The 25,603-nt window shown below is 34.8% G+C and overlaps 3 protein-coding genes and 1 pseudogene across 5 annotated transcripts; 2 read left to right on the top strand and 2 right to left on the bottom strand.

The window, feature by feature from the left end:
* Positions 1-1,433: 1,433 nt before the first annotated feature.
* Positions 1,434-2,537, top strand: LOC109010101 (probable glutathione S-transferase). The gene is made up of 2 exons (XM_018990817.2): positions 1,434-1,820; positions 1,965-2,537. The coding sequence occupies exons 1-2, from the start codon at positions 1,500-1,502 to the stop codon at positions 2,307-2,309; spliced, it is 666 nt and encodes a 221-aa protein (XP_018846362.1). The 5' UTR covers positions 1,434-1,499; the 3' UTR covers positions 2,310-2,537.
* Positions 2,538-5,115: 2,578 nt separating this feature from the next.
* Positions 5,116-10,186, top strand: LOC109010090 (NAC domain-containing protein 45-like). Of its 2 annotated transcripts, XM_018990808.2 has the most exons (8): positions 5,116-5,153; positions 5,299-5,626; positions 6,623-6,900; positions 7,063-7,404; positions 7,513-7,572; positions 7,678-7,977; positions 9,153-9,240; positions 9,324-10,186. In XM_018990808.2, the coding sequence occupies exons 2-8, from the start codon at positions 5,470-5,472 to the stop codon at positions 10,037-10,039; spliced, it is 1,941 nt and encodes a 646-aa protein (XP_018846353.1). In that variant the 5' UTR covers positions 5,116-5,153; positions 5,299-5,469; the 3' UTR covers positions 10,040-10,186. The 2 variants fall into 2 exon arrangements, with proteins under 2 accessions (XP_018846353.1, XP_018846352.1); XM_018990807.2 differs by having other exon boundaries at positions 7,513-7,977.
* Positions 10,187-10,246: 60 nt separating this feature from the next.
* On the bottom strand, positions 10,247-16,316 carry LOC109010089 (ALA-interacting subunit 1-like). Of its 2 annotated transcripts, none has more exons than XM_018990805.2 (9): positions 16,163-16,316; positions 13,597-13,655; positions 13,387-13,461; positions 13,177-13,293; positions 12,971-13,041; positions 12,367-12,667; positions 11,950-12,239; positions 11,202-11,244; positions 10,247-10,447 (listed from the first exon to the last, which is right to left on the bottom strand). In XM_018990805.2, exons 1-9 carry the CDS (start codon positions 16,254-16,256, stop codon positions 10,352-10,354), a joined length of 1,146 nt encoding a protein of 381 aa, XP_018846350.1. In that variant the 5' UTR covers positions 16,257-16,316; the 3' UTR covers positions 10,247-10,351. The 2 variants fall into 2 exon arrangements, 1 of the variants encoding a protein (XP_018846350.1); XR_004802564.1 differs by having other exon boundaries at positions 10,394-10,447; positions 10,593-11,244.
* A 3,892-nt stretch (positions 16,317-20,208) lies between these two features.
* On the bottom strand, positions 20,209-24,135 carry LOC109010085 (annotated as a pseudogene).
* Positions 24,136-25,603: the final 1,468 nt, after the last annotated feature.

Raw genomic sequence — 25,603 nt, 5'->3', positions numbered from 1 at the left:
AACTATTTCACAATTTATCCAGTTTATTATTTTCAGAATTTAAACTCATCAAAATCAAACATAATTCAAATAAAATTTAAAAAATAAAATAAATATTTTAGCCACAAAGTAATTCTATAAAAGTAAATTTATAAACTGACATGAATTAATAGTGTACGTTAGATTGTCAAACTATTTTTTATAAATAATAATTAAATTTTATTAAAAAATTGTGTAAAATTTGAAAAATAGTTTTGTCTAACAACTCTTATTTTATTGATACCGTAAACTCAACCACATAAAGTACCAATTAAGGATTCCGCATAAATAATTAAACTATTTATGCATATATATAATGGCGCCATAGGCCCATAAGTACACGACAGTTAATTTCACCAGGTTATGATCGATCGATCTTGTTCTTAATTTTGTTTCTCAGTTTGTAATTAATTATGCTTAACCTTGCCGCAGCATTAATGACTATATATATTATTATATTAATTCTAGTACAGGTGTGTTAACATATGGGAAACAAAAATGCTAGGGACAACCTGCCATATCCCCACTGCGACGTCACGTCAAATGTGACTAAAATGAAAACGACGTCATTTTGCAAAAATGGAAAACAAAAAGGGCTCTAGTCTAAGTGGTCTCCATCCCCATTTCCAATCCACATTTTCTTCACCTTCTTTTTCTTCTATTCCCACAATTACGTTTCGAATTTGAGAAAGCCACAGACCTCTCTTCGTCTTTATTCCCCCCATTTTCTCCATCTTCTTTCTCTCTCCGTCTTCTCCACGTCAGAGCCGAACCCACGATGGTTTTAGGTCTTTTCTCTTCGTCCTATCCACAAAGTCACAGAGCATCAAATGTGCTAGCCAGGAGCTGCAACATCACGCTACATACTTCGTACACTTCCTACATGTAACATTAATATATATTTAATACTCGTGTAGTCTATAGAATGTAGTGTCAATTAATCACTCTTCAAATTATAGAAAGTATTTAAATAAAATATTATAGATCAGAACTAGCTTAATCCTCCCAAATTTACCATATTTGAGTATTAAAACATTGGAGATATATATCTTGTGAAATACTTGATCATATAGTTTCAACCCTACGTACTTTGTCTAATTCATCAATTGTATCAGTTAATTCTTCCAAATGAACATAAACCTAGCTAACTTGAGCTACTCCCAATGTGCCGGCTCCCATCGGTATATCCGTGCACTTAAAGACAACTGTTGCTTCTTGTTGATTTGGTGCGGATATTCCAAAAATTGTTGAAGCATTCTAAGCTTCACATCACACATGATGTCAGGTTATAACAGCATTGTTTCCCTTGAGGAGCCAAACAAGAATACCCCATTGAAGGTCATGTAGATCACATTCTCACTCTCTATAAATTTAAACTCGAGGCTCATTCTGCTACCTACACCAGACAAAGAGGATCGAAGAGAAGGAGGATCAAGATCTTAGGGAGAGACCACAGTACTACTGCTAGCTAGCTTATAAAGATGTCAATTAAAGGAGATGTTGTTCTTTTGGACTGCTGGGCCAGTCCGTTCAGCATGCGGGTGAAGATTGCATTGGAGGAGAAAGGTGTGGAACGTGAAGATAGAGCGGAGGATTTATTTGGGGGAAAGAGTGAGCTGTTGCTCAAATCAAACCCTCACCAGAAGGTGCCAGTTTTGTTGCATGATGGAAAGCCCATATGTGAGTCCACCAACATTGTCACCTACATCGATGAGGTCTGGCCGACTTCACAACCACTGCTCCCAACTTGTCCATATGAAAGAGCTCATGCAAGGTTCTGGGCCGACTTTATCGACAAAAAGGTATAGATATAGCTGGGTTTCTCACTAATATTGCATTGTATATGTTTTGTTTATTTTATTTATTTTTAAGTAAATATGCATATAAATGTAACTTCATTATGGTGATCATTTGATCCTATATATATTGGGAATGGGAATCATTAGCTATTTGATGCGGGCGGCAAAATATGGAGAAACAAAGGAGAGGCGCAAGAGGTGGCCAAGAAGGAGTTCATAGAGGTTGTGAAGCAGCTAGAGGGAGCCCTTGGGGAGAAGGATTACTTCGGTGGTGATTCCTTTGGGTTTCTTGATATCACAGCAATTGCTCTAACAAGTTGGTTCTCAGCGTTTGAGACATTTGGGGGCTTCAAGGTTGAGGAATACTGTCCCAAATTCTCGGCCTGGATGATGAGGTGCATGCAACGAGAGACAGTGGCCAAAGTTCTCCCGGACCCAGAAAAGATCTATGAATTTGTTCTGATGCTGAAGAAAATGCACGGCATTGAATAGCTAGTGATCATGAAAAATCAAACTGCTATATGCATGCTGGTGCTTATATCCGAGTACTCCTTGGCTTTTTCTCCTTTGGCATATGTTGTTTTTGACCTTCAGTAGTGTTGTTCTTAATCAGGTCCTCCAGTTCTCCTTGAATATATATGGAGGCCGATTATAAATAAGGGAAAATCATCATTTTCCTTGATTCTCTGTTGCTGCATGTTTGTGATATACTAAATAAGATCCAAAGGGAAAATGAGGCTTGTTATATATGCATGCAAGTTTCAATTAATTTTTTCCATCACTTTACTTCTAGTACTATACTACATATATATATATATATATATATATATATAGTGGTGTCTCGATGATCAGTCCGAGAAGTACCGCATGCACCATGTCTCAGTGATATTGCAATAGTATAGGATTTTTAACACACATCCAAGTCTCAGCCAAATTACAAAGTATGCGCTTTTCTTTTTCTTTTTCTTTTCCTTTTTTTTTTTTTTTTTGTTTTCCTTTCCTTTGTTATATATGATAAGCTTTTGAAAAAACAAAAGGAGACTGCAAACATAGTTAATTTAACTTGGGGAATGACAATCTTTTGGTTGTTCTCGATAGAAGCGGGTCACCATCCTTATCTGATAATAACTCGTGAGAGTGTTAAGGCTTGGGCCTAAGACTGATGCAATAGAGGGGCCCAACAAACCAGGATTACTAGATATATATATATATATATATAGGACCAACGAAAGACAAATGAAGATCAAGTGTTTGGGTAAATGTTTCAATAACCCAAAGTAATGGGTAAACCTACATGAACGGGGTGCATGGAGGCTTCACTTTCAGTGATCTGATCAGATTGATCATATTTATTGCTAAATCATTCTTGTTATCCAGATTTCCTGCTATGACTGGTTATTCCATTCTTTTTATCAGATACGAAAAGGAGGGAAATCTTGTCACAACACAAATGAGTTCCTGATTCGATAATCATACAAAATTAGGATGGCAAACGTCGACAAATTCAATGGGCAAGAGAGAGTAGTACGTAGTATGGGAAAGACTCAAATGCATATAATAGTCTTTAGAACGTCGTATAATGAAATAATAATAATAATAAGCATGTACATACTACATAGCATCAATTCCTTCAAAAAGCATTAAACCCAGAGACCAGAAAAGCACCAAAAGCTGGATTGATGGAAAGGAAAAGTATGCGAGAGAGTTTGTGTTTGGCATCAACGGGGGAAAAAAGGATGAGAAAACATACCAAGCGATCCTGCTCTGCCACGTAGGAACTTTACTTCACGTGGCTAAACCTGGCCCCACATGCAAGGCCGGTGGGCCCCGATACCTACGACCATTACCACGGCCAATTAAAGCTAAACAAATCATTCTAAAAAAAACAAAGAGAAAAATATAAATAAAAAATTTATTCATCATCTATTTTTCTTCATCATCTCATCATTCCATATTATTTTAACAAAAAAATATAAAATATTACAAAACTATTTTGACTATCTAGAAAAATAATTCTCAATTTTTTTTTAATTAAAAGATAGGATTTCGAACTTCAAACTTCTATTTTAAAGATTGAGATTTTTTTAAATTAAATCTTAAATAAAAAAAATAAACATATAAAATAAGTTAATCCGTGCAAAACTTTTAAATAACATTACATACTTAACAAATATTATAAGGCCTACTTAATTTATATCTATCTCACTTAAAATTTTTAAATCGAATAAAAATCTAAAGAGAATTTGATCCAACTATGTTAATGGTCCTCTAAGTCTTGGTAATTATCTTGTCAACTCGTGATTTGTTACGAGTTCAATTAAGGCAATGTGTCTCCGTTATTTTAATAATTTTTACTACAGATCAAGATTCTTTAAATTTATAAATTTTTGTCTGAATTTTAAGATAAGTGTGAGAAAAATAGACATATAAAATAATTTCTACACAATGTATTGTTGTTGCTAGTATACTATCAATAAATATGTTTCTGCGACGACAAAAACAGTCACAATAGGTATAAAGTCTCCGTAAAAGATTACACAATGAATTTCTCGTCATCATCTCCGAACTTGACGCAGGAATTCAACAACAAAATGACAAACGTCGCAATTAAAGTCCATTCGCAACAATTTCTTTTGAGGCTAAATGAAAACGTCGCAAAAGACTTATTTTCTTGTAGTGAATATTATAAGAGTCAATTTACCTCTCTATGTCCAACTTTTTACTCGATCAAGCTAGAATTAATGGCATGTCTCTGTGACTATATATGTGAAAGGTACATTCTTTAGATTGAGTTAGAAACGTCGTCAAAATTCGTTTTATTTTATTTTGTGTTATATGACTATATATATTTATTCATCTGTATTAATAATTAATATATTAACTAAGGGTCATCACGTCACGTGGATCCAAGAAAGGACAAGAACGAAGCATGGAATAATCCGCGGAGAGAGACAGAGGGAGTCAAGATCGAAGAGGAGAGAAAGAAAGAGTTCTTTTAATAAAAAACAACTGATCAGAGAGAGAGAGAGATATATATAAGCTATTAATTAATTAAGCTTCAGAAAAACGATAACAAGAATCGAGTTAATTATTTTTTATTTGTAAAAAAAAAACAAAAAAATTCAAAAGCAAGTTGGGAGGGGGGGATGGCAGCCTCCCCCATTTGCTTTTTCCTCTTTCTTTTTGTCCTCTTATCAACCCCAAGCAACACCCAGATTCCACTACTTCTCTCATCTCTGCTCTCTCTAGGCCTCGTTAGCTCCTTTTGTTTTCTCTCTCATCAACTTTGGGATCTCCTCGGCCTTCTTCTTCTTCTTCTTATTCTGCCGATCGAAGGTCTAGCTCTCTCTGTTCATGATCTCGATTGGTGTGCGTGTTTATTAGTTATATTAATATATATGCATGCAGAATTCATTAAGTTTTATTTTCCACGACTAATATTACGGGGTTTTTTTTTTTTGTGTGTATGTACATGTGACAGTACTGGGGTTGTAGTACGTAGAGTTGTTGATTTTCAAGGGCTGGTCTCCTTGTTTTTGAATACGAGGCTGGTCATCCTTTTTCAGTTTATAGAATATAAAGCCGGTACAAGCTGCTAGCTAGAAGGAGTAATTCGAGAAGGTCAGGTGATCATCGTACGTAGAAACAATAAATGGCTCCAGTTTCATTTCCTCCTGGTTTTAGGTTCCACCCCACCGACGAGGAACTCGTTGCTTACTACCTCAAAAGAAAGATTAATGGCCGTGAGATTGAATTGGAGGTCATCCCTGAAGTTGATCTCTACAAATGTGAACCATGGGACTTGCCGGGTATATATTCTTTTGCATGTCGACCTAGCTAGCTGTACTGTCAAGCCAGTCCAGTAATTGATCTTGTTTAGTTTCTAATTTTCTCACTTTGATTTTCTATTTCATCATGAACATCTTGATATCATTATTCACGATGTAGTTCATATATATATATGCCATTCCACAAAGTGATATATTTCCCATGCAGCTTCCAGGTTTTCCCATGCCAAGTACTTGTAAGATATTTTCGCTATGATCCGGCCACCTTGGTTTAATTGAGCGTTAACATGATATATAATCATAATGTGCACATGAACTCTTCCCTCAGACAGGATTTGATTAATTTCTTTTTGGTTCATGTTTTTGTTTATTAAAAGAAGACTTGAAACTCATTAAAGTGCTTTATAATTAACATCGATCATGTCAAAGATCTTATAATACTTTAACATATAAATCTCATTCAACGTCCTTGATTTATTTACGTATCCATGTCAAATAGCTAGAAAAGGAAGTACTAATTGAGAAGCTAAAGCACGCATATTAATTGGTCCCCCCACCTTTAGAGTTGTTGTGTACTTGAAGATTTGTAGTGAGAAATTGCGAGCGACCCAAGTCCAAAAAGAATAGGAAAAAGGAAGGAATGCATTCATGTCTGCAAGAAAGATAGAGTTTCAAGCAGCATACTTTGACTAACTTGAGATGAATGACATGTATATAATTCGATCGGGACTGATCCGATCCGGCGGCCTCTAGTTTACAGAACGTCGTAAAAGATAAGATATTTTTATGTGTAACTAGCTAGCTTTAAGTTTTCACCAAGTCATTAGATCATCATCATGAGTAGATCGAATGCATGGGATTAAATATAGAATAGTTTTTTATTTTCTTCCGTGTAAATTAATTTTAATTTTCACTAAACTGGAAAATATTTTTAAGCCGATCGAATGACTTCCGACGTTATAATTGCTCTTTCTGATCTCTAGCTCTCTCTACATATATTTGAAAACGTTACTGCAGGGAAGTCATTATTGCCGAGCAAAGATCTGGAGTGGTATTTCTTTAGTCCACGGGATCGCAAGTATCCCAATGGATCAAGGACTAATCGTGCAACAAAAGCTGGCTATTGGAAAGCCACAGGGAAGGATCGAAAAGTGAACTCTCAGACGCGTGCTGTGGGAATGAAGAAAACCCTAGTTTACTACCGAGGGAGAGCACCTCACGGTGCTCGAACAGGTTGGGTTATGCATGAATACCGTCTGGACGAGAGAGAATGTGAAACTGCTTCAGGCTTGCAGGTACAAAACCTAGCTAGCTCTAGCCAGTAGCTTGTATATAATGTATTTCCTCCTTTTTTCTGTCTTTTTTTATTTCATATGCTCCCATCAAGTACTTTAACATCAATGACATCGAGCTGCTGACCGAATTCGATCCTTTTTGTTCATAATATTTATTTCCAGGACGCATATGCGCTTTGTCGTGTGTTCAAGAAGAGTACAACTGGTCCCAAGATTGGAGAGCAGCATTATCCTCCCATAACTACCAATCAACTCATGACTAGCGAACACTCATCAAGCATTGATCTATATTCCGAGGGAAGATGTGAAGATTTGGAGAGCTCCAATTATCCAATGCAATATGATTCCTGCTCGTCCAGCATGCTAACTGGGTCATCGCAGCTTGATATCACTACTGGAACAAGAACAGATGGCAAATGGATGCAGTTCTTATCCGAAGATGCATTTAACTTCACACCTCCACCACTTCCAAATTATGAAACCGTTTCATACCCTCCATCAAAGGTAAACATTTCTAATATAAGACATGCATTTTGCCCATATATATGATATATCCTTATAATGAATTACTACCTATCATCATAAAATCCCGCACCGCATCTCACTTTGCAGGTTGATATAGCATTAGAGTGCGCGAGGTTGCAGCATCGATTCTCACTTCCTCCATTGGAGGTTAAGGATCATGATCACTTCTCTCAAGCTGAATTCAGTGACTTCAGAATGTCACAGTCAATCCCCTTACACGAAAGTACTGCACATGAAACTGATATTTTGCAGGAAATCCTTTCTGTAGCTCAAGCTTCGCAGGAACTGATAAATCAATCCAACCTTCCGGACACATGGGGTGGAAATTATGCCCCTGATGATGATTTTTCTTTTCTGATTGACAGAGATACCCACAATCAAGCTGGTGACTTGAGTTTATATGAGAGATACATTGACAAGTCCTGGGAAGATTCAAGTACAATTAGGACAATACAGATTAATGGAGATCTGGATCATGAAGATCATCAGACAGAGAGGCTGGCTACAGAGAACTTAAGATGGGTGGGAATGTCAAACAAAGATATGGAGAAGGTACCTTTATATTTTATTTGATAGAAATAAGGGTGTGAATTCAAATCGGTAAACAGGAAAATCGGTCCGGACTAGATTACACCGAACCGGTTTTGAACCGGTCCAGTCCGGTCCGGGACCGGTTCTTAGAATGTGAAAACCGGCCAATTTCGATCCGGTTCCGGTTTAGAGATTTTTGGAACCTGACCGATTGATAAAAAAAATATAAAAAAAAATATTTTTACATATAAGTTTTATATAAAATATTATAATATTAAATATTAATATATATAAGTTTTATATATAATGTATAATTATAAATTTATACATTAAATGTTAATTTATAATTTCATATATATATTTATATATGAAATAATTTCATATTATAATTTATAAATTATTACATTAAATGTTAATACAATATATAAGTTTATAAATAATACTAATAGTCTAATATAGACTATAGACTACAGTTATACTTATAATTAATACTAAAAATTTTTACTAAAAGTTTATAACTAATACTAATATTAAATATATAATTTATAACTAATACTAATATATAACTTATAACTATACCAATAGTCTTAAAAAAATCAGAAAACCGGACCGGACCGGAAACCGGTAAATTCGGAAGTACCGGTTTAGGAGGGTAACCGGTGCATAATCGGTTTTGAAAAATACAAAACCGGTATATACTGGTTCGATCTTAGATTTTGTCTAAAACTGAACTGGACCGGACCGGTTACACCCCTAGATAGATATATGGAGGCAGCTTATAATTCACAATCAGTTGGTCATAACCCAAAATCATAGCCAAAATACATTCTTATTTTTTTCTTTCTTATTATTTTTTAATGAACCTTTTCCTTTAGCAAATTGATAAACTTATCACAAAAAAAAACAACATAAAAAAGTACGACTGGCTAGCAATTAGTAATAATTTGCTGACTATTGATCAAAAGCAAACAGAATATAATAGCCCTGCTTTTGCACTAGAATCCAAAATCATTTTGAACCATTGTTTTGTAACTGAAATATTTACTAGTTCTTTGCCACCATTAGACCCATTAAAAGGTGCTAAACATAGAAGCCATTTTTTTTTTAATCTTAGCCAATATACATTAAGCCATGCATTTACGTACATATACAACTGTATTTTGTGTTTATTTTTTGAAAAAAAAAATTATGGACAGAGTCATGTTATGGAAGAACACAAGATTGTTCCAATAGAAGATATTTCAAGCAGCTTCCGAAGAAGAGAAGAGAGTGATGAGTTTCAAGGTATCGAAATCATTGATGTTGCTTCTGATCTTCGATAGTCTTTTATAGTCTGAACAAAACATTTTTTTCTTTTTCAACTCCAGGAGAAAGCGGGGACAACAAACGCTGTAAGGAATTCAATGACACAGAGATAAACATGATCAGTCTCCAGCCACTTGAATTCATCAACGAGGATGCACCAAATGAGAACTTGCAACTTGATGATGGAATTAACACGTATCGTGAAGATTATTCAAGTTCTCCAAGCTTCGAGGTCATTGAGGAAGTAAGATTCAATCACGGAATGTTCATTTCAACTCGCCAGGTGGCCAAAACATTCTTTCACCAAACAGTGCCTTCGCAGACAGTTAAGATCCACCTAAACCCAGTGATGATGAGCAAGTTCTCAATTGAAAAGGCAGATAATTCCCATATAGGATCAGATAATAAAGACTCTTTCTTTGGAAAGTTCAAGGCTGTCATCTGTATGGTCGCACTTTCTTTGGTGCACATATATCATGTTGGAGGATATATGGAGGAAGAGAAATTGATAGTGGATGGCTTTTCTGCAACTGGGAAAGTGCTGAAAGGTTGCTCTAACTACATGAAATACAGAAATGTCAGAAAAAGATCACCTGCAAGATCAATTGAGGCGGATCATGATCATAGGAAGAATGAACATGAGGTTTCAGTGGTGATTAAAACGTCGGAAGGTGGGAATAGTTTGAGTGCTTTTTCCAAGAGTACAAAGATTTTCCTCACCGTTTCTTTGGCTGTTTGTACCGTGTGGGCCAACCGCATTATATATGCCAACACTTGATTTCCTCTTTTTCTTTCCTTTTTTCTACTTTACTTTCATTTTCTAACGATAGTTTCTAATTAATTATTTGAGTGGGCATAAGTCAGCCTTCTCCACATATTGTAGGCATGACGTACGTCTCATTATACTTGTACTTTATATATTATTGACTCAAAATGATTAATTTGATGATAATAATGATAATTATTAGTATTATTATTATTATTATTTGTTTTTAATATAATTGATTTTCAAATGTATTAATAAATCTCTACAATCACATATGTATTTATGTGTCCGTTTACACATACACGATATATAGAGAGATATAGACTAGCTAGCCAACATATGATTTCCTGCTTTTTTTCCAAATATGATTTCCTTCATTAGAACGAATGAGTGCCTGACAGTCTTTGACCAAATGTTGACCTGCAATGGAGAAAAATTATGAGTACTTTTATTGCTGAGAACAGGCAGTAGATCTTAGGGACGTGACGGACGTCAACCATTCGATCCAGCCATTATTAAAAGAGATTAGATAAAGTAAGTAAAATCAAGTTCAACAGCGCGCTACCATGCATGCATGCATGACCCTTGTTTTGAAGATCGCTCTTATTCTGCTTTTCTCACAAACCAAAGCTTATGGAGATCATGCAATATAAGAATTCACAACTCAACTCTTGGCAAGTACTTTCCCAATGCCATTCTTCTTTTTCTCGACTGACTGCAAAACTTGAGAAGTTTATTTGTTTCCCTCACGTATTTGTATATAAATTTTTCCTTTCGAACCCCATCTTCACGGTCTCTCAACATCAATAGGTATTAGCAGATCTTATGGAAGCTTTATTTCATACAGGAAATTACACAACAACATATTTTAGCAAATTAAAGAGCTGAAGAATGTCTATCAATCATCCACAAACTATATGCATTGCAGGAGAGCCTGTAAGTCTCACTTGTTCTGTGAAAAATATAAGGGGTTACAACCAAAATGAACCGAGCACCAAATTTGAACAATGGCCCCTGCTTCTTAGAAAAGAAGATTATTGATAGCAGCAGAGCTCTATGTACTATACATTTAAGTTATAATGCTTCAGAACATAAATAAGGCTCAGCCTGATAAGAATGTGACACAAAAATTTGCACATGAGAGGCAGGGCATATCTTAAAAGGTTTAATTCACCTGTCCTCTGTTCCAAGACAAATAGGATGGATCCCCAAGAGGCCTGCATGGAAATCATTAGCAATGTAAGGTCTATCTTACGAATGGCCAAGACTTCAACTTCGGTTACCTTTCATACAATTATCAGTATCTGAACCGGTACCGCAATTTGAATTTTTAATTGAAGAAATATGAGTTTGACATTGACTAGACTATGAATTGCAAAGAGCAAGTAGCCATATTCAAGTTATGGTCTTGACATTGACTAGATTATGAATTGCAAAGAGCAAGTAGCCATATTCAAGTTATGGTCTTGGAAAAGATTGGTTCAAATCCAACCTAAATAAGGACTGTCAAGCATTCAAAAATAAAAAAATGGCGGGATGAACACTTTATGAGAAGTGAGAACCATCTGAATTTTAAGACTTGTTATCTTGTTTGTGGGACCCATCGCGTGTTGGAACCTAGATCTTGGTGGGAACCATCACGTGTTTAAAGAAATTGATGATTCCAATATCTATGCCACCCCTCCAAGTCCAGTGAAGTGCAGAGGCACAGAGTGTCAATATGGATTGAGAAATATCAAAAGTTCATCAACACTGAGTGGACAATGGCAACATTTGGGAGGAGGAATTTAACCATGTGAACAACAGCCTACAGAAATCTAAACGCCAGTTCTAACTACAGATAACTCAATTGTACAAAACTAAATCAGAATGTTCCTAGCAAAAAAGGTGAACTAATTATAGCAAGAGAAAAAGTCACTCACCTTGGCATGATCACGTACAAAAATATGAAGCTAATTGCTAAGAACAAGCACAGTCCACCAACAGTAAGATATGCTACACCCAGGAAATCATTTTTGCCGCCAATCCAGCTTGTGGTTGAAAGAACCAGACTCTTCTTGCCACCAAAACTGTAGATGTTGTAATTGTTCTGTATTACTACAGTTATTTCATCATTAGCTTCAAGATCTGTCTCTATTTTCCCATATAGTTTTCTGAAAGTTGGCAGGGCCGCAGTTCGCATCCAAACAATAAGATCCTCTTGTTCACTCAACTGGTAAATGCAAAACCATTAAAAAAACTACTTCTTCAAAACAAAAAAGGCATATAAAAAGAAGGGACAAAGGAGGAAGGGGCATGTAAAGATGCAACAAGCTATGGAGTAGAGAGAGATATATTACAGGTATGCTCGCATTTAGTTTGGCACCCCCAATCAAACCTCCACTCTGAAAATTTTTTGGATAAACATCAGAGCCAAATTTATGCTCCCGGTCACTTTTCCATGCTATGTTCTTTTTGCTGACCTCCAGCGCCTTGTTTTTTACTGAAAATCCATATGTGTCATTAAATAAACTCCAAGCAATGAGGCCACAAGGAACAATGGGATAATTATTTCCCCTGACGGCTTCAGGTTTGCAGGAACTTGTATCACGCTCACTAGCCCTGCTCCGCAATTGTTTATCGCTTCTACTCTTAACATATCTGAAAATAATACAGCACACCGCGATAAATTCCAAAATATTTCAGAAAAAAAATGCCAACAAAGTATGGGTGCATGATGATAATTTTGTGGAAAAAAACTGACAGATTGCAATCATCAGATCTTGATGTCCCAAGGTATTATGAACCTTGCAATTTGCTAACAGATTAACAATGCAGTAGCCAGACATCTTCAATAAATAAGAAAGAACTAGGTATATCCACTCCATCCCTCCGCATTCTTACCAAAATGAAAAACCAAGGGGATAACTTTCTTTTCTAGATTTACAAGTACTTTTAACATACCTACGATGATTCTGATAGAAGTTATCAAGTTGATAATAGATATAGACAGGACTTTTCATTTGCTTTGGAACCTGAAAATTTTCAAATTAATGCCAATTTTAGAAGTAGATATTATCAAACTGGAAAGCAAAAGGATGTAATATGTAAAGTAAAACCAAAGCCTAAGCGACATCAAACACATCAGAGCCGATGGAATTGGGACTGACAATCAATCTCTTCATGCATGTCTTGTTAGTTTCACTATTTTGAATATATGCAAGCTTATTGTACGTATAATTATGAGGGACGCAATCCTCATCATAGCGATCCACAATTTCCACAACCTGCATTTCAAAGAAAGTGTAGTTTTCCCTTTCAATATCAATCCATTACTAACAATATGGTCATGAGAAGTTAAAAGGGCAAAAATGCTTTACCCATTCTGATGCAAATAAGGAAGCAAAGCCAATGGGAATGAAGATAATGCCAACAACAATAAAAGTTGTAATGACCTGAAACCAAAAATTACTTTAAAGGAAAAAGCTGATAAGAGAAGATAATGACCAAGTGCAGTAGAATCTGAAGTCGAATATAAAATCTCCAGTATATTATAATTACATGTGTAAGTAAAACACAAGTTGATATACCCATCCTGGTGTTAAAATTGGTTTGCACGCAGGAAGCTCTTGCTGCGTAAACCTAGAATCTGCAATAGAGAAAAGAATAGATTTATTGCCATAGGAGAACATCCTTGTCTATAGTGATATCGTAAAAATAAATTTTTTTGGCTTGCAATTCGACCGATGTTTAAAAGTTTTAGCTTTGAAAATGCATGATTAAATTTCCATTGAAATGCAATTCTCTGCAAAATGTAGCATCTGAAATTTTGACGGTGCATGGATGTGATACCCCATTTTGATAAGTGAGGGTAGGTGTAAAGAATGGAAACTTGTCTTTTTGGAGGGATCATTGGGTGGGAGAGGAACCGCTGTGTGATCAACAAGAGATTACAAAGCTCCCTTATCTTACGTTGGTGGAGTGCAAAACAGGGGAGGGGTGGAATGTTGAGCTTTTCCAGCGGTTGGTTGGTATGGAGAAAACAGATGTGCTGCTTGAGAAATTAGGGCGCTTAAAAATGGGAGATGATGTTCTAATCTGGACATCGAAAGTGGATGGAAAGTTTACAACTCGAAGTGCCTGGGATTGCCTGCGAATTCATGCACTTTGCGTGCAATGGACGGAATGGATTTGGCACCCTTCCCTTCCAAAACAAATGTCGGTTCTGAAGCGGAAAGCCTTGCATGGCTGCTTAACTGTGGATGACAGACTTCGTCAAGTTGATATTAATCTTGTCTCAAAGTGTGACTGTTGTTCTTTGGGTGCTTATGAAGATCATAACCATATTCTTGTTATGGGTGACTTTGCTACACAAATTTGGAGACGGTGTTGTTCTCAGTTAGGAATGCCGTCTTTGTTAGGAAGATTGTGGAAAGAAAAGGTAGAATGCTGGTTTCGACGTGCAAAAATGTCCTCTTGCAGAGGGCAGCTCCTTGGTATCGTTCCAATTATTATTACTTGGCGATTATGGTGGAGGAGATGCAAGGCTCGAATGAGGGCACTCAGGAATCAATTGAAACGGTATGGCTCTCTATTAAGTATTGGTTGTCTTGGGTGGGTTCAAAAACGAAAGGCCAGGAAAAGTTCAGTAAAAGGGATGAGGAGATATTGCAGGCTTTAAATCTTCCTATTCCACGGGCTACAAAGAAAACAGGGAAAATTGTGAAGTGGGAGAGACCACAAAGGGGATGGTATAAACTAAATGTAGATGGTTGTTCTTTGGGAAGCCCTGGTGCGTTAGGTGCAGGGGGGGTCATAAGGGATCATGCTGGAGATATGAGATTGGGTTTCTCTTTTCCTGTTGGACATTGTACTAACAACTATGCAGAGGCAATGGGTTTGTATCATGGATTGAGGTATGCCCGAAATATGGGTTTTGATGCCATTGAGATTGAAATGGAGTCCAAATTGATTACTGATTCGGTTAGTAATAGGAGATGCGGTTTGTGGTATCTGGAGGATTTCTGGGAGGAGATTATGAGCTCTCTTGATGATATCCGGATTACATGTAACCACAATTACAGAGAGTGTAACGCTGCTGCCGATAGCCTGGCGAAGCTTGGTGCTAAAGGTAGAACAATCATATCTTACTCCACTTCGGACCTTCCAAGGGAGACTAGAGGCTTTATAAGATTGGATAAAGGAGGTTTGCAGTATATGAGGAGAAAGTAGATGCAGGTTTACACGGTTTTTAGTTTTGTTTTTTCTTCTTTGTCAGTTTGGTTAATAAGTGGGGTGTTTTTTCTATGTTTATAGTTTATAGTTTGATGCTTGGATGTGATTTTTATATGAATTTGTAACTTCCGGTGTTAGATTGTAATCACGGTATTCCTCCATTAAAAATGAAGGTTTTTTTAATAAATTTGGGGTTTTATCCTCTTCTCCAAAAAAAAAAAAAAAGGCAGTGTACGGGATCCCATATTGCTTAGGAAGGAGAAGTTGTTGCTCTTTATAATGTTCCAATGAGACTTCAATTGTGTCATTGATTAGTCTTTTTGAAATATAGGTCATGTGGTTTTGGCCTTAAATTTGAGCGTTATAAATGATATCAGAGTCTATTCCATACAGAAATATGGGACTTGAACTGTGGGACCTCAGACGGACTAGCCCAACTAAAACGTCGAGAATATAAGGGAAGAGATTGTGATACCTCATTCTGATAAATTAGGATAGGTGGTATATGAGATCCCACACTGCTTGGGAAGAAAAAATCATTATTCTTTATAAGCCTCCAACGAGATTTCAATTGTATCATTGACTAGTTTTTTTAAAATATAGGTCACATGATTTGTGCCATCCATTAGTACGTTAGAATAGCTACAAAGGCAAATATAGAATATACAGCGGTCACATTCTTGATTAGGTTAATGAAGAAAGGTGGATTTCAGTACATAGTCAAGAAACAGACAAATGAACGCGTATAAAAACCCATAAAGACAAATGTGCTTAAAGAAATGCCAATGGAGCCATAGAAAATTTGAAACTTGTAAAATATGAACACCCAAAATCACATTGAAGGACGACATGCATTCTAATGAAAGAAAACAGGAGGAAAATTTTAGAATGAAATAGAAAAGAAGAAAAGCCATTACTCACATTTGGGTTTCTTGGAATTCTTCTTGGAAGAGGAGGATGAATCGGACGTCCCATCTTTGGCCCCTCCCGAGCTCGTTGCTCCTTTGGCAGCCATCTCCACCAAAACAAAGATAGAAGAGAGGAGAAGAAGGAAAGGTGGCGTAGAAATAATGGAAAAGTTTTTAAAACACGGTGATTTTCTTCGAAAAGATGAGATATCAAAGGTAGTTTTTTTTTTTTTTTTGAAGATATCAAAGGTAGTTAAATGGTTGTTTTAATTTTCTTTAAGAATCAACGATACGTATATCATCACACAGTATTTATTTATTTTTTATGTTAAATTAATCGAGTTATTCTAATTATTATCTATAAATTACATATTTAATAAAAATTATGCAAGGAGAAAAGAACGGTTAAAGGCTGTTTTATATGGGAAAAAAAAATATGTAGGTCTATGTAGTTAGGAAAATGCTACTTGCCCCGCTGCGCTGGGAGCTCCCGTTGGCTGTAGCATTTTTTTATTTAATTTTTTTTTATATAAATATTTTTAATAATTTAAAATATTTTAAAAAATAAAATAAAAATTATAATATTATTAAAAAATATTTTTTTAATCATAAAATAGAATAAAAAATTATATTTATTCTATTTCGTGATTAAAGAAGTATTTTTTAATAATTTTTTTTTACTTTCTGATTAAGGAAGTATGTTTTAATGATATTTTAAATTTATTTTATTTTTTAAAATATTTTAAATTATTTAAAATGGACATGCTTACAGTTTTATTGGAGTCTCCGGTTGGGTTTAACATGTACTTTTTTATGTGTATTTTTTTAATTTATTTTTTATATTAATTTTTTTACACTTTTAAATCTTTTTAAAAAATAAAATAAATTAAAAATATCATTAAAAAACACCACCTTAATCATAAAGTAAAAAAAAATTATTAAAAAATACTTCCTTAATCACGAAATAGAATAAAGATTATTTTTTATTCTATTTTATGATTAAGAAAATATTTTTTAATAATATTATAGTCTTTATTTTATTTTTTAAAATATTTTAAATTATTAAAAATATCTATATAAAAAAAATTAAATAAACTAAATAAAAAATGCTACAGGCCCAGCGGGAGCCCCAGCGGGGCAAGTAGCATTTCCCACGTAGTTATTATTTTATTTTTATCCGTCGGATTTAAAATCCAAGAAATATATCTTATAAAAAATCCAAGAAATATGCTTTTGGGATTTGTTACGTGTAATAAATAGGTTTAATTGTTGGAAAATGCTAATTTGTCCGGCAAGTTTAATCACTAATGCATTTTAATTTATTTTAGATATTTAAAAAATAATTTTAGAAAAATAAAAAACAATGAGGAATGAACTAGCGATCTCGTCAAGCGATAAGAGCTGAAAAACCGACTAACATGATCCTTAATTTTTTTTCTTTAAACAGAAAAAAAAGGGAAGATATTAAATTTTGTGGGTTAATTCTCTTTGACTAATTCCACTTCAAAATGTTAAATTATTACATTTCTAGCTTCTTAAAATTATAACTAATCACACCCTAAAATGCTTATCCATTCTCTTTTTTTATCATTCTTCGTTTTGAAAAAAAAATGCAAAAATAATTATTTATGTTGGATAAAATAAATTGCCGTTCTTCAGATTTTTTTTTTTTTATTGTTTCTTTCATTCTCTCTTTTTTCGCAGGATTTCTATTAAAGTATTGGTAAAAAAATGAATGAAATCTCTTATTAAAATATAAAATAATAAAAAAGACGTTTTTCTTCAAAATTTCAAAGAATCTTAATTTTATCCTTTTTTTTTTTTTTTCCTTCCCGAGTCTCTTTCAGCTATAAATATAATCAGTTCAGTTTGGGGAGATCATGGATCAAAAATTTCAATCTATCATTTTTGTCGAACCGAATCGTTAGCTATTAGTCCAGTCGATCTATTTGGTTCATGAACATTTTTGTATCCTCTTTTTTTTTTTGACAAAAAAATTAATACAAAAATTAATATTAAAATTAAAATTAAGTGATCTTTTTAATATTTTGTATATGGTTAATGAATATAAAGTAATTTCATTATATATATGGTTAATTGTGATCCCTTGGATAAAAATTATACAATTAATTTATACAACTACTATATAAAATAATATATTATATATAGTATTTAATATTTAAATATATATATACATACATTCTGTCAGTCTCGATCCGATCCAGTCCAAAAAAATCACACTTCGAGACTGACCAATAAGACTATCGATCTGATTGATTTTACCAGTTCGGACCAATTGTCTTACTCCCCTACTTGCCACTGACTTCCTCTTCTTCTTCTTTTCATTTCCGACCAAGTCTTCCTTTCTTATTCATCTCCTTATCTCCTTCTCCTCCTCCTCTTCCTCACATTCTTTCCAAATTTCGTCTTATAAACCCATGATCCTAGGTCACTCGAGCTGTTTGTGACTGAGAGATCTATGGCCATAGCTGTCAGTCTCTACAGACTACAACCCACGACATCGACTTGGTCGTGGGTGGCATTATGGGCCTTTAGAGGCCCACAGCCAAGCCATGGACGTGGATTACAACAGCCCACAACCATGGCTTGGTCATGGCCCACGGTACCTCTCATCTCTACCTCTTCCCATTTCTATAGAAAGTGGGTAGGAGATTTTAGTTGGGCAAAGGGCAGGTGGTGAGTTGAAAAGTCTGCCCATTTGTGGCTCAGGACGGCGAGGGAGACTAGCACCCCTGGCTCTTACCCTAGCATGATTAGTGGTCAGATGTTCATTTGGGATGACTAAATAGGTTTTGATTTCATTTTAGGATGAGAAATGATATTTACAGTCGTGAAGTACGCAAGCGCTACTCAATCCTCTTGAAAAAAGTAAATAAATACGAGACTCACATTAAAAGAAACTAATTTTTTAATAATGTACTCTACTTTTTTTAAAAAGATTAAACAACACTTACGCACTCTATAACTATATCTAGTATTATTCTTTTAGGATTAACTTGCAAATCATATCTTTTATCAATAGTTTTCATCTGCACCCACCTCGGAATACCCCAAAAAAATTACATTTTCAAATGCAACCCTCTTTCAACCTAGCTTCATGTATAATTACTATTTTTTCCATTTTCTACCGATAACTTAGACACAAGTTGTGAAAAATATAGATTTGGTCACAGTATGATAAATTTTAAGTGACTATATTTAAATTATTAATATGAAAACTACTTAAAAATATATACTTTTAGTCTGTAAAACTAGAAAAATTAGTAATTTTCTATTTTTCTAAAACTAATTGAAGTATATACTTTTAATTAAAAATGGTAAAATCAAAATAAGAAGTATAATTCATTTTATAAATAATAATTAACTTCGTTTCATAGGTATGGAAATTGATCCCAATATATTTTAACACACGAAATCCGTTTCTCCATTTATCAATCCGTACACAATAACTGTTTAAAAAAAATCAGTACACAATAACTTATTATGCAAAAATGTGAACGAAACATTAATTAGTGGAACTTCCGGAAGACATGAGAGGGAACAGTCGAACACCATCATTAGAACTTTAGGCTCCGAACAACCTGAAAACAAGTTAATAATTAACTTGAATTATTATATAAATGGCTTAACACAAAATCGATAATAACGAGTGGGAGTACGCAGCATTTACCTTTGCAGTCAGCATTGTGTCCGTTTGATGCTATATACAGTCGTAAAATGTATAATTACAGCGCAATCATTTTAAAAAATAGTGAAATTTATTATTAAAAAATTAATTTTTTTCATGTGGATCACTTACTTAATCAATTTTTTCAAAAAAATTGAGTGGCGTTTGCGCACGTCACGACTGCAAATATCATGTAAATTTTAGATTTATCTTTTCTTTTTTTTTTAAAAGTACGCAAGATTTACAAACTCTAAAATTGTAAATATCATTTATTGTAAAAATATCTCAATTGTGAATGAACAATAAGAGAATCAAGACGGTACACCTTCTATTGGAAGAATGACTGTATTGTGGATATGACCTCTTATAAATCAAATTGACAAAGCTTTCACTAAAATTTTGTTGTGTAACTTGCCTTTTTGAGGGATGTAGTTTGACATTTGGCTTTGGCTCTGCTTCCAAATCTTTATAGGCACCTTCTTCGCCTGTAAAAATTAATGCCAAGTAAGGAATATGAACCAAATCCTGAAACTTATCACGTGAAATAGCTAAGCAATATAAGGTATCAGCAGCATAAAAAACATACCAAATTGCTGAATTGGAGATTGTACAACATTTGGATGTATCTTTGCTTTGCCTGTTTCTGCTCTTTGTTCAAATGTCTCCAGAAACTATAAATGCTCGCCATATTCAACACCTTGTTTGCATATATCTTCCAGGTATAGCTATAGAGAGATCAATTTCAAAGTCAATATATGAAAAATGGTGCCCAATTCTGCAAGTGGATGACTGAAAATGATACATATGAATGAAAATAGTGAAAAGTACTTTGGTTACCATTCATTTATGCGCTGAAAACCTGCTGCAGAAAACTTGCTCCAATATGTTTCATCCACATTGCACTTTTCAAAGAAATCAGCAATTTTGTTACTTGACTCATCCCCGTTGGTGGGATTGATATGGAACCCTGAGACCCCATCAACGATGATTTCTGCAGGGCCTCCTTGATTGGTTGCAAAGGTGGGCAATCCACAGTTCATTGCTTCGATGACTGTTAGGCCAAATGCTTCATACAATGCAGGTTGGACAAATGCTCCATTCGTGTCAGCAACACAGCGATAGAGTTCTCCATTGCGTTGCCTATCAGTTTGTGCTGCAATCCATCTCATCTGACCCTTCAGTTCGTATTTTTCTATCAATGAGTGCATCTTTTTTATTTCAGATATTTCTTCTCTATCCTTTGATTTTGAAGAATCAAAGAATGCCCCGACCACAACAAGGTTAACCAAATTTCTAAGCCGCTTGTTCATCCCATACCACTCTGTTAATCCAGTTAGGTTCTTCACAACATCGAACCTTGCCATCGAGAAGATGATAGGTTTCATCCTGTCTTCTAGATATCCCCTATTTCCAAATGAAGTTTAAAAAGAAGAAGAAGAAAGAAGTTAGATAATTTAGGCAAATATATTATTCACATTTGTTGTATAAATATACACGAATAATTCGCAACTTCAATACTCACATGTGTTCATTGTTTTCCTCTTTGCTGTACAGTAATTCTTCAATGGCAGGGTGAAATATCGTGAGCCGTCTTTGTTTCTCTGTGTGAGGAAAGTAGAGAGATTGATCAGCCCCTGGTGCAACAATGTTGAATTTTGGATCAAAGATGTTGATGCCTGAAACAACTCTACAAAGCCCTGGGAGCGTAAATGCAGCATGGCTTTCATACTGCCCAGGTCTGTCTTTACTGCAAGAAGTCAACCAAATTCATAAGAAACATCTGAAAAATTATCTCACGTCATTCTCAAAACTCGTGCTCTTAGATAAAGCCATTCAAATCTTAGATTTTTCAGAAGCCTATATTTTAGGTTCCAAGTTATATATATTGAATATGTGCATCTTTGTTGGCTAATTGTCTAACCTTCCTGCAATTTCCTGTGCTAGCTATGATGAAATCCGATGCATTCATTGCAATTGTATCAGCAATGAATTGGCATGAGAAGTGATACCTCGGGTCTAATTCCTTCCATTTGACATCAGAATTTTCGTATTTGGTCTTCTCTAAAGCATGCGCAATAGTACCCTGATTTTCAATTGACAAATTAGTAAATATGAACATATAAACTCTATAGCAGCATTAACTGGTGATGGAAAAACACCTGTGTTATCCCAAGTTTACTAGCCATTAGATGCAACTAAATTCCCATCAGTGTAATTTCCAATGATAAGATCTGGCTTCCCTTCCATGAAGTCAAGGATCTTGACTGTAGCATCCCTTTGATATTAAAGAGACCTCAACCAATTGGTTAGGACAAAAAAAAAAAAAAAAAAAAGAGAAAAAAGTCATTGTAGTAAGTCTAGAATCATGGATTCAAAGAGAGATGGAATACCTGCCTGAGTGAACTTCTCAAGATATGGATAAATGTCAAAACGAGAAACCCAATAGGGGAAGACCGTGTCTCCTGTCTGAAAAGGCACCCGAAGAATGTTGGAATGCCTGGTGCCAATGACTGCTTCGAGTTCCTGGTTACACTTGGTTCCTTGTGCCTCGGGTATGAGTCGTGTAACCTGTCATCATCAATTACATCGTTACATAATATTTACTTCCAAACTAAAACCTTCGTTGTTGGGAAATTGTTCCTGCTGTTCATGAAACTCACCACAAGAATTTGAGGCTTCACACTAAGCCCCTGCTGCTTAATTCTAAGGAGTAATTCTTCTTCGAGAGCTTTCACTTGATCCAGAATGTAAACTACTTGTTTAGGAAAATACCAACTTGCTAATTAGTGTGAATTACTACATGAAGACTGGTTTTCTTTAATGTCAAATCAAAACCTTGTACCTGCCCTCCTGTGTCCGGCAGCCCTAGGACATCTGCTTGGCCAAAGTATCCTTGAGGAGAAAAAATAACAATATTGAATGTCGTTGGAATTTTGTTGAATAACTTCTCCATATGTAATGGATCGGGTGCTTGGAGTACTTCTGAGAATGTTCTCATTGTCTCCTTTACTCTTTGTGCAGTATTTCCCCACCCTTTCTCGAAGCCCCATTCCTTAAATCTGTGAGAGTTTATTATCAAGTATCGTTTTTCCAGATTCTGCTAACAAAATATAGCATTAGATGGATAACCTTAGGTCAAAATTTTCAAATGGAGTGTCCTTGGGAAGTGCTGACACGAACACTTCAGCTGCTATTAGCACCATCTGAAGCTTTGAAGCAGTATTGAGTTTGTCATTTATCATAAGTTTCTGCAAATTTAGAATTAGTATAAGCATTTAGAACCAGCCCTTTTTTTTTAAGTGAATCAAATCCAGCCTTTTTTGCTTACTTCTCCTTGATGATCGAGTGTTAGTAAGTAGTCCACAAGAGGTTGTGCATTCTCCACTCTTCCGCTAAGCTTTGAAGTCATGAACTTTGCAACAAAATTGTGCCCATTTCCAATTGAAGAAGACAGGGTTAAGTGAGGAATAGTGAAGTCAAGTGCTGCAAAATCTAGTTCTAGAGCATTTTCATCCTTTGCCCTGCAATGAAAAACAAAGTTATGATACAAACTTTGAGCCACAATTTGAGATGTAATACTGGTTAAGTTAGAAAAACTTATGTGATATAGATCAACAAGATTATGGGGATGAATAACAAACTCCTTGCATTTGGTTTTGCAAACTCAATCCAAAATTCAGCTTGTGGCATTATGAAGAGAAGAATAACAACCAACTTGTTTAAAATATTTTTGTTAGCATAGAATTCAGCTGGTGCTTAATTCAAGCAAACCATTAGAACCAGAAGAAGAGAAAGGACATACCATTCTTCATCATAGATCATTTCTTTAAGCTTTAAATAGTCTGAAGCAGTGATGGCCTTAACGGATAAATCATCAGAGCTGACTTTGACAAATTCTGAAAATCCAGGATTTGGTCTTATGGCAAAGGCAACATGCGGTGGTATGACAACAGCTTCCTGCATATCTCAAATGTATGGCATATAACATCAACAAATCCATCATATTTTTGGTCTCACGTAATGTTAGCAACGGAATCTAAATGTTAATGAAAAATAAGATTAACCTGCGTGGAACTCAGTATGTAGCCAATCAAGCTCTCCAAGACCATAGTTATTTCCATTTTGTCATCTATGACTTGAGCCATTTCGTCCATTAAATGGTCAATTCTCATTATCCTTCTTCCCTTTCCAACGTACTTAGCAAAGCACTTCTTCATATGGTATCTACTCTGCCTCAAGGCACCTAGCATGTTATCGGCTATCGACTCTGAGCACTTCAACGTTGCTGCAGAAGCCATTTGAAAACAAGTTTCAGAAGTCAGACTTTAGGTTTCTGAACTTGTTGAAAGCTTGGTGTCTAGGAGTTCTGCATTTATAGAGCTACAAAGGTTACTAAAATTTCGATGCATGGCTAACTTTTTTTTTTTTTCATCTTGGGAGCTTGCTTTGGGTTTTGTCAATGTTTGGGATTCTAACCACAAAATGAACCTGTGGAGAGTGCATTGCTGGACTCAACAAAGTTTGATCAAAATTTAGTTAGATAATTCACTTTTATAAATTTAGCTAGTTACTTTTCAACAATACCAAATAACAGACTCTTTAAATCTATCACTATTCTATTAAAATATTCATTTTGACATTTTTATTTATTTTAATTTTAATTGTAATTTGAATATTTATTCATTATTAAAAAAAGTACATATTAATTTTCTAACGTTGATATTAGATTTTTTAAAAAAAAATGGCATCAACTAATAATAATATTGCAGTACTAGAACTTGAAACACTCCAACAAGATGATGTGATGTCATTGAAATGATGACTAATGGAGATTGGCTGCCTCCTGTGATTGAATTTGGGATTCGGACGCTTTATACTTTTGAAACGAAGAGGAATTTTCTAGAATTGTAAACTCGCGCTAAACAAATAGTACGCTAGTGAGAGAATTTTTTATGCCAAAATAATATTTAGCTAGCAATTTGGACTCAACAGAATTGACTAGTGAAAATGAAGTCAAAAGTATTGTAACTTTGTTAAGTCTACTACAGTGAGTTTTTATGCAATCTAATTAAAGTTTGACCAAAATATAATTTTGTTGAGTCCACTACTAGTACGCGGGAGATTCCTAGTTAAAAAGCATTGACAAAATAGACACTGCTTCTCAAATGGGAGAACTTGTATCATTCTTTCCTTCTTTTATGTCTTACGTGCTGCTAGTTGTAAGTTGTGACCATAAGAAAGAGCATGGAAAGATACATCTCCATGGTAACACCTTAATTTTTTTTTGTTTTTTTGTTTTTTTGTTTTTTTTTTTTTTGAGCAAGTTGACTACTTTTCGTATATAATTAAAAACCAATACATCAATAAGTGTTTTAAGAAAGGAACTTAATTATCCATACAAAAGAGGTGGATCTTTTTCACTATAAAAATTCAATAGAGAATATAGAATTTGGATTAATGAGATATTGCCATAGGCTTGCGTCGCTGCTGCCCATTGCGCCAAATTGTGCGCTCATCGATTCATAAAACCATGAATTTTCTTAACTTTCCATTCCTTAAAAGATAGGAAATGATATTTTGTATCATTGATGGTTGGAGCCATAGTCCAATCTTAAACAAAAGTGAAAATGGATATTGCCTCTATAACGAAACTTGAGTCTCCTTCAAGTAATATTTTTTGCAGACCCAATCTCTTTGCTTCAGTAAGTGCCATCAAGGTTGCTTTTACTTCTCATAAATTTGGACTTACACTGCATATGAAGTCAG

The sequence above is a fragment of the Juglans regia genome, chromosome 10 (genome assembly GCF_001411555.2).
Source record: "Juglans regia cultivar Chandler chromosome 10, Walnut 2.0, whole genome shotgun sequence".
Taxonomy (NCBI): Eukaryota; Viridiplantae; Streptophyta; class Magnoliopsida; order Fagales; family Juglandaceae; genus Juglans; species Juglans regia.
Note: the sequence above shows the minus strand (reverse complement) of the source record. Positions and strands in the feature narration are given on the sequence as shown.